At 37.7% G+C, this 9369-nt stretch overlaps 1 protein-coding gene across 1 annotated transcript in view; it reads left to right on the forward strand.

The window, feature by feature from the left end:
• gopc (golgi-associated PDZ and coiled-coil motif containing) overlaps window positions 1-7123 on the forward strand; it is an 11636-nt gene extending 4513 nt beyond the window's left edge. Inside the window, exons 3-8 of the mRNA XM_008312631.2 lie at window positions 2882-3057; window positions 3962-4127; window positions 4446-4541; window positions 4673-4837; window positions 5874-6033; window positions 6649-7123. Of these exons, the coding sequence (XP_008310853.1) occupies window positions 2882-3057; window positions 3962-4127; window positions 4446-4541; window positions 4673-4837; window positions 5874-6033; window positions 6649-6764 (879 nt within the window). The 3' untranslated portion in view covers window positions 6765-7123. The remainder of the gene's footprint in view (window positions 1-2881; window positions 3058-3961; window positions 4128-4445; window positions 4542-4672; window positions 4838-5873; window positions 6034-6648) is intronic.
• The last annotated feature ends 2246 nt before the right edge of the window (window positions 7124-9369 follow it).

Genomic DNA, 9369 nt, shown 5'->3' on the forward strand with positions numbered 1-9369 from the left:
TGTTTTACTGCTTCAACTTCAACACTATTGTATCAGGGGACTTGCCCTTGACTGGTCTCTCTCTAGAAGACACCATTACGTTCATGTAGAAACCTGTCCATCATGGTTTCCCACTTGGTTCCATTTTAGGACCCCTTTCTTTTTTTAATCCTGTGCATAATACACTTTTTGAAATCCTCCTCCATGTTACACAAAATATTCTTTGCCGATGACACTAACATTTCCTTTTTTTTTTTTTTTTTTTGCTGAGAAGACTCCAAATGACCTTAGCTTTTAAAAACAGACACCTGGTGGTAATGTAATAAACCATACATCATATTGTGCTTGAACAACAAAACACTTGCTTTAAGACTGGGGTCAGTCTTAAAATAAACATGTATCGAGTATCGTCACTGTTGGTTCTACACATTTCCTGGGTTTCTCAACTTCATATGTGTCATCTAAAAATCTTACGAAAACCTTTTCAGTGTGCTTGCTGTCCTCCCTGTTTTTTTCTTCTTTTTTTTTTTAACTTCTCAGCTTATAAAACTTTAAGACTCATCTACGCTACTGCAGTATCCTATGATGTAACACCTTTCCAGCTAAACTCAAAAGAAAAGAGCTGACATATCAGGGTCAAATGTCCAACTGCAGTAACTTTCCACTGTTGCAGTCTACTAATACTACTTAGTACTTCTCCAAATCAGATAAGGAATTGTGCAATTATGTTACTGCTATACTGATTTTGTTCATGATTAATATTTACAGGATCATATTTTCATATTTACAGGAGAAAACATTACCTTATTTTCAGGACTATAAAGTGCTCCAGAGTATAGGTCGCAAAAGCTAAAAAATGCATAATGAAGAAGTATAAGTCGCACCAAGGAGTATAAGTCGCACCAGTGCTCTCTAGCGGCTGTCAGTCTGAAAATAACAAACGTGAAAGTATATATTTTAATATATAAAGTCGCACCTCAGCATAAGTCACAAAGCCAGCCTTAGGATGAAAAAAAGTGACTTATAGACCAAAAAATACGGTACATTATTATTTGTCTAAACCTTAGCTAACTAGCTGATTTTACTCAATTTTTAAAAGCGGCCAGTAAACATGATGCTCTCGCTTTATTGATTTTTTTTTTTTTTTTGAGGCGGTCCAGTTTTGTTTTGTTTTTTTGCAGTAGGTAGTCCTACAGAAAGTACCAAAATTAAAAAAAAAAACAAAAAACTGGACAGAGTTTTTTACGGAATCTACAATAAGACTTGAAAACCAAAATGGCAATGTTGGTGAAGTGAAGAAATTAGTGACGCTAATCTTCCTGTCTGTCTGTCGCCAGTCAAATTTTAAAATTTAAAATTTTATATACCCTTTTCCAGTTTCTTTTAAACACATTATTCTGCTTCAGTAGTATTTTTTCCACCCTGTCACCTGCATTTCTCTAATATGTATTTCCTCTGCCCTTTTCTTTTGCCTATTTCCTTTAAAGCCTGTACCAAATTTGGATGACCTGGTAAGTGTGAAACGTTTGCAGAAGCTCAATAATTTGGATGGTTTGCTGTTGATTGTGTGAGCAACATTAGTTGCAGCATGTGGCCAATCACATCCATTGAAAATGGGGAGCAGTGTACCGTAATTTCCGGACTATTGAGCGCACCTGAATATAAGCCACACCCACTAAATTTAAAAAGAAAAAAAAAAATAGTACATATATAGGCCGCACTTCTCTATAATCCGCAGGTGTCCACGTTGTAACATGGGATATTTACAAATAAGGATTTTTTTTCACTAATTAAATAAACGTTTTTTTTCCGAACAGTGCCTTTAACACCGCTGCTTACACGATAGCTCTTTCCTGCTTCGTCGCCCCGACCGTAGTTGGAATGCACAACTTAGTGATCTGCTCCAGGGCTGAAGCTAACATTAGCTCCGGGGCTAACTCCTGTCACGCTTCAACATGACAGGGCTCAAACTGCTCTCAACTTTTGCGAGCGTTCTTTCTCTCTCTCATGTGCCCCACGCACATATACGCACGCAGCCATCCACAGACAGACATACGCTACTAGTATATCACACAGTACCTACCAGAAAAGTCATTGATCGCTAGCGGTATGAAGTTCGCTAGCCCGTAAAAATCCACAAATTAGCCGCATCATTGTTTAAAAAGTAGAGGCTTATAGACCTTATAGATTCGGTACCTACGAATTAGGGTTTTAACTTTAAGGAAAATAAAAATCTCAATTTTTTTTCACAGAGCCATAACATTAGCCATAACTCCTAGCCTATACCTTATGTCATCGTAAGTATCTTGTATCTCAGTGCTTGCCTGTGGTTTTTTTCTGCTACTTATTTTTCCGTGTTTGCTCTACTGCTAACAGTGAGGTCCATAAATATATTTGGGATGGTAGGATGGAATATTTTCATGGATGGTTCATCTATCACTATCAATGTTTTCCAAAATTTTTCTGAGCCGTGGCACATATTCTACATGAGAAAAATATATGTAATGAAAAACAGTATAATGTTCTTCTACATTCCTTCGACCTGTTTAGTTGAACACAACGCTAATACCATCACGGCTATTAAAGAAAGACACTCTAAGGCAGTGATGTCAAACTCATGAACTTTTTTTTTTTTTTTACTTTCAAAATGTATCAAGCGGGCTGACTTGAACCCCCTAGCTGGCTGGTTTTGGCCCACGGGCCTTAGGTTTAACACAGCTGCACTAAGGTCTTTTTACACAGCTCAGAGTCTCTCTTTTTTTTTTTTAGTTTTTCATTTCCATTGGCCACTACATAATGGAATATCCCAAAGCATAAAACATTGTTTAAGTCTTAAATAAGTCAATGATGACTTTAATGATGTGTTTCTATGTTGTGTTTTCTTCCAATTTTCCCATTCTAGGAGAAAGAGCTCAAAGCTAGCAAGAAAGAAATGTTAGCAGCTGCACGGCTGGACGCAGAAGTGAAACTTTATAAAAAAGAGAATGAAGCCCTCCGGAGGCACATGGCGGTTCTGCAGGCTGAGGTCTATGGCGCTCGACTGGCTGCCAAGTATTTGGACAAGGAGTTGGCTGGCAGGTAAAACATTATCGTTAGCATTAACTAAATGAAGATCTTGTGAAACATTGACTGATTGAGCAACGGACCGACGGACTTGGTGATCTGGTTAAATGAACGAAATGCAAGACACAACGGTAGCTAATGAGTGGGAAATATGGTGTAAAAGTTCATTGTCATGTCGACTAGTTTAAGATTTAGGTTTTTGGTTCTTTTTTTTTTCCGACAATTATGTTTTGACTAGTAATGTCCGATATTAATGTTTTGCCGATATCCGATATTGTCTAAACACTAAATTACCAATTGCGATTTCAACGGATACAGTATATGCAGCTGTGTGCTCCCAAAACTGAGGTTAGCATTATCAGAGGAAAAACAAAAAAACGATCCTTACAGATATCACATACCGTATTTTCCGGATTATAAGTCGCTCCGGAGTATAAGTTGCATCAGCTAAAAAAAATGCATAATGAAGAAGAAAAAAAAAAACATACAATTTGCACCATCCAGCTAGAGTGCCCTCTAGTGGCTGTCAGTGTGAAAATAACCAACACGTTTGAATTTACATGTTCGTTATTTTCACACTGACAGCCGCTAGAGGGCACTCTAGGCTTGTGTACCAGTATCTGCTACTCCTGTAAGTCACACTTTTTTCATCCTTTGGCTGGTGCGACTTATACTGCGGAACAACTTGTATATGTTTTTCCTTCTTTTTTATTGTTTTTTTTTGGCTGGTAAAAAAACAGGGAAAATAAAGTAGTGCGTTTTTGTATGAAATTATATATATATACATATATACATATATATTAAATAAAAACAAACTAGTATTACAATATCAAAATCATCTTAGTTCCGAAAGTATTTCACCAGTAAATTCCTGTTCTGTTTTACTGCACCGAATTTATACAGAGTTCTTACTTTTTAGGGTACAGCAGATCCAGTTATTAGGCCGTGACATGAAAGGACCTGCGCATGACAAGCTGTGGAACCAGCTGGAGGCTGAGATTCACCTTCATCGCCACAAGACTGTGATTCGAGCATGTAGAGGTCGCACTGATCCGAAAAAACCTCTTCCTTCCCCCGTGGGGCATGTGAGTGCAAATCTAAAAAAAAAAATTTTAAAAACACTTTACTCCTGGCATGGGCAAACTAAGGCCGCCGGTCCATCAAACTTTTCCAAATTATATAATTTATTTATATTATCATTATACTTCTGCCTTTTCCCTGCAATACCCACATTTACCCGATAGATGGCGTTATGTAAAAGTCATGCATACAGGCTAAAATGCTATGTCATTTATCTTAGTTCATATGAACGCTCCATCTATCTGGTTCTGACCGTGCCTCCCACCTCCCCCCCGGTTACATTTTTTTTTTTTCTATTCATGGCAAAATAAAACATGGTACAGGATCAAGACATGTTGAAGAAAACCCAAGGAGTTGGCCCCATCAGAAAGGTGGTGCTTGTCAAAGAGGACCACGAGGGACTTGGAATTTCTATTACGGTAGAAAATCCCAGCTTTTCTATCTTTCTCTTTCATGACACTGAATGTTTAGTTTTTTTTTGTTTAGCAGGTTTATAAAATGTCGTAAAAAAAAATCAACACGAGTTTAATTTCTTCCCTTTTACTGTCAGGGTGGCAAAGAGCACGGCGTTCCTATTCTCATCTCGGAGATCCATCCGAGTCAGCCTGCGGACCGATGCGGAGGTCTGCACGTCGGGGATGCCATCCTGGCCGTCAACGGCATCAATTTACGAGACGCCAAACACAAGGAGGCTGTCACCATTTTGTCCCAGCAGGTTAATCACGAAGCAGGAGCTGCATTTATTGCCATAAAGTTTACACAGCTATTTTTAACATGTAGCCTATATCACGGTCCTTAAACCCCCGGTTTGTGAACCGCTAACGGCTTGTAGCTCATTTCGTGCTGGGCCACCGTGCGACCCAGTGGAAAATGTACTTAATTTTTTTACTAGTCCACTTCATTCAAAGACAGTCCAGTTAGATCCATTTACCGTATTTTCCGGACTATCAGATCCAGTCCAGTCAGATCCATTTACCGTATTTTCCGGACTATAAGTCGCGCCAGAGTCGCACTAGCCAAAAAAATGCATACTGAAGAAGAAAAAAAAAAAACATATATAAGTTGCTCTGGAGTATAAGTCGCACCAGCCAGCTAGAGTGCCCTCTAGCGGCTGTCAGTGTGAAAATAACAAACGTAGACTTTCAGCGGTACAGGAGTAGCAGATACTGGTACACAAGCCTAGAGTGCCCTCTAGCGGCTGTCAGTGTGAAAATAACAAACATGTGAAATTATATATTTTAATATATAAGTTGCAAACTCAGCCAGAGGATGAAAAAAAATTGCGACTTATAGTCCGGAAAATTTGGTACTTTATTTAAAGATAATCTGTCAGTGTTTCAAAACAATAGGTCATTCAGACTCTGATAGTAACAGAACATAGAAATAAAAGATTTTTTTTTTTTGAAAATGATGAATTAATGATCCTTCAATGATTGTGGTGCTATCAGAATTAATTCTAGTACCATATTATATAATATCTGGTACTTATTATTTGTGTGTTTCTAATTGATACCGGATCGATATCATATGATACACAGACTATGATGTGACTAGCAGTCTGTCAAGTACTAAATTAGTCGTTGGCTAATTTTGCCGTTGACCTTTTGTCGACTAGTTCAGCGTTTTTTGTTTTTTTTTTCCACTGTGTCCCACTTTGGCCCGGTAACAATGATCTACAGACCAGGGACCCATGGACTGATTGACAAGTTGTCGCGACCCTAACATCTGACTCTGGATTTTTTTTTTTATAGAGAGGGCAGATAGAATTCGAGTTGGTGTACGTGGCTCCAGAGGTGGACAGCGATGATGAGAACGCGGAATATGAAGACGACAGTGGTCATCGGTACAGGCTGTACCTCGACGAGCTGGAGGACGGCAACATGGCACCAAGTGGCTCAGCATCACTGCAGGGTAAATTGAATCTAACTTCTAGTTTTAAAGTCTGGGTTGATTCCTTTTTTTTATTTCATTGATTTTTTTTGTTTGTTTTTTTTGTTTCATATTTTTTCCCTTTTTTGTAGCTAACTTTTAAAACAGAACATTTTTTAGTTTATTTGGTTAAATTTGTTTAGAGAACTTTTTTTTCTGACTTTCTAGTGATGTAGTGGTTCGGTCTATATTTTATATGTACATATTTAATCTTTTTTACATATTTATTTTATTTTTACTTTATTTATTGACATGCCCTCATTTTTTACATATTTATTTTCATTTTTTATTTTTTTTACTTTATTTATTGACATGCCCTCATCTGTCTTTTGTCAATTTTTTTTTTTTTTGCATCATTTACTAGCTTTACCAAAATACCAGCTGTTTTTGCTATCTTTCTGCAAATTTTTTTTCATGCTAATTCTCTCCTGTATTTAATCTAATTTTCAACTGTTGATGTAGTAAAACAAACGAGTCAGTCAGCCAGCAATTTTATACACTGCTCAATCTCTGTCGCAATTTTCTGTCTATTTAAATTATGATTATTGTGGAAAAAAAAAAAAAAAACCTGAGCGCAAATGTCAATTCACTCTGCAGCTCTGGAGAAGATGTCACTGAAGAATGGAGAGGAGAAAGGGGACACTGGAATCTCTAGTGAGACGACATCAGAAGAAACTCAATCTAAGGCTCTCGATGCGGTCAACGCCTCCTAGTGGCCACGCAAAGCCAGTGGTCTTCAGGGAGTTGGCAAAGGGTGGATCAACAATGTCTCTGATGAGCCAAAAGACAACAAACAAATTGAATAAGTTTTCTCTTCATCTTGTTAGCTCGGGGGTGGGGAACTTGAAGGATTTGCCCCGCGGTATTAGCCGTGGTCTTGGGTGGAGGGTGTAACGTTGGACTAATTTTTTATGATATTATATCTAGACAATCGGTAATATAAATGTGAGGACAGCTGTTGTTGCCCTGAAAATAAGTGTCGGTGATCTGGAGCCTTTGTTGTGAGACAAAGTCTCATCTTCACGCTTCAACAGGGAAAGTGATTTTTTTTTTTTTTTTTTTTTGCAAATCCGGATACCCAGAAGCTACAAACAGAGAAATAGAGTTAGGAGGATTAACTGTACCGTATTTTCTGGACTATAAGTCACGCTTTTTGGGGTTTGCGACTGCTGCCACCTTAACTGTAATTTCCCAGCCCCGGAGCAACAAAGTATATCTATCTTTTCACAAAAAACACAAAGCAGCGAGCACAGCCTCCATCATAATTCAAACATATGTCTATGAATTTAGTAGATTTGATGTGATTTTTATGCCATTAATTGTGACTAATTAATTATATATATATTATATACATAATATAATATATACAGTATATTATATATAGTATATATAACGTTTGTTATTTTTACTCACAGCCGCTAGAGGGCACTCTACGCTCCTGTACCACTGAAAATGTACGTTTGTTATTTACACACTGACAGCCGCTAGAGGGCACTGCAGGCTGGGCTGGCCCCATACACACTGACAGCCGCTAGAGGGCACTGCAGGCTGGTCTGCCAGTATCTGCTACTCCTGTACAACTGAGAATTTACATGTTCGTTATTTTCACACTGACAGCCACTAGAGGGCACTCAGGCTGGCTGGTGCGACTTTTGCTCCAGAGCAACTTGTGTTTTTTTTCTTTTTCATTATGCATTTCCTTTTTTGGCTGGTGCGACTTATAGTCCGGAAAATATTGTGGAAAGATATTCTCCCTGGCTTCACAACATGCACGTTGCTGGAGTAACCATTTCAAACAGAATGAGCCTGAGCCAAAAATATACAGTAGCTGGGGACCGTCAGATTCAATGAATTTTCATTAAGACCCAATGTTTACGAAATCTTGTATTAAGTGACAGTTTTGCCCAAAGCGTACACACTACCAGGAAAAGAAGTTTTCTAACCTGCCTCCGAGAGGCAAATTTATAAACACAAAGTCCGTCTTCGCCTCGTACTTATTTATGACTGTACATAGTCCTGCCGGTGTATGACTATAAAACCATTTTTCTGTAGTATCCACTGCGTAGGTTTAGCGAGTGTCAACGAATGTAGTTGACCTGTTATCCTGTCCAATGTAAAAATAACAACAAAAAAAAGTTAGCAATTGTTTTTTAAGTCTTAAAGAAAAGTCTAAATTATGAAACTATAAATGTGAGTTAGGGAGATTTTAAAAAAAACAAAACATTTCAGTTTTGACAAAAGCCAAAAATGAAATACAAAAGAAACTAGAGATTCTGATATAAAAGGCTTTTAATCTCATGTCAAGTTTTTTTGTTTACTGGCACACATAGGTTTTTATAACCTCATATATGATGTTTATACATTTAATTTTAAACTATTTTATTTAGTCTTTTAATAAAAATGTTACATGTGTTCATTTAAGTGTCCAATGTTTTTTTTTTTTTCGTAATTAAGAGAATCTCGCCATGATATTGTCTACGGGGGGCAAGGCAACTCGCAGCAGCCAAAATGAACAGTAAGGGTTCACTGAAGGCACAGGTGTAAACCAAGGGCGTCAAACATACGGCCCGCGGGCCAAAACTGTCCCACTTGGCGTTTCAATCCGGCCCGCTTGATGAATTTTTAAAAGTAAAAAAAAAAATGCAGAAACACTTCCTGTCTGTAATGTTTTTCAAATTATATTTAATTAAATATGAATATTTTCTAATATACTTAGGGGAAAAACATGGACTTAGGTATAAGTATGTAGGTATATCACTGACAGGGCTGTCAAACATACGGCTCGCAGGCCAAAACTGTTCCACTAGGGGTTTCAATCTTGCCCGCTTGATAAATTTTGATGTAAAAAAACGCACACTCACTTTCTGTTTGTGATGTTTTGTTGTTTTTTTTTCAAATTATATTTCACTAAAATATGAATATTTTCTGTATTTTCTGTACTTTTTTGCAGGAAAACAAATGGGGGAAAAACATGGACTTATTGTTATTTCCAGGTAGTTATGTTATGATTGTACTGGTCCAGGCCACTTGACATCCAATCGGGCTGTATGTGGCCCCTGAACCATGAGTTTGACATCCCTGGTGTAAACAATTCAACCATAGAAACAAAACAGAAAACAATAAACACAATGACTATATACACAATATTGCCCACTGTGTGGCAGAGCTGAAAGACATGAGGATATTGCACAACAAATACCATCAGTACATTATGAGGTAACTGTATGGATAGACAGTGCTAAGTGGTGATTATCAATTATTTTCAGTCATGTCCCCCCCCCCGACACCCATGCTCTGGATTAACACAACTATTCAAAC

The sequence above is a fragment of the Cynoglossus semilaevis genome, chromosome 7 (genome assembly GCF_000523025.1).
Source record: "Cynoglossus semilaevis isolate Cse_v1.0 chromosome 7, Cse_v1.0, whole genome shotgun sequence".
Taxonomy (NCBI): Eukaryota; Metazoa; Chordata; class Actinopteri; order Pleuronectiformes; family Cynoglossidae; genus Cynoglossus; species Cynoglossus semilaevis.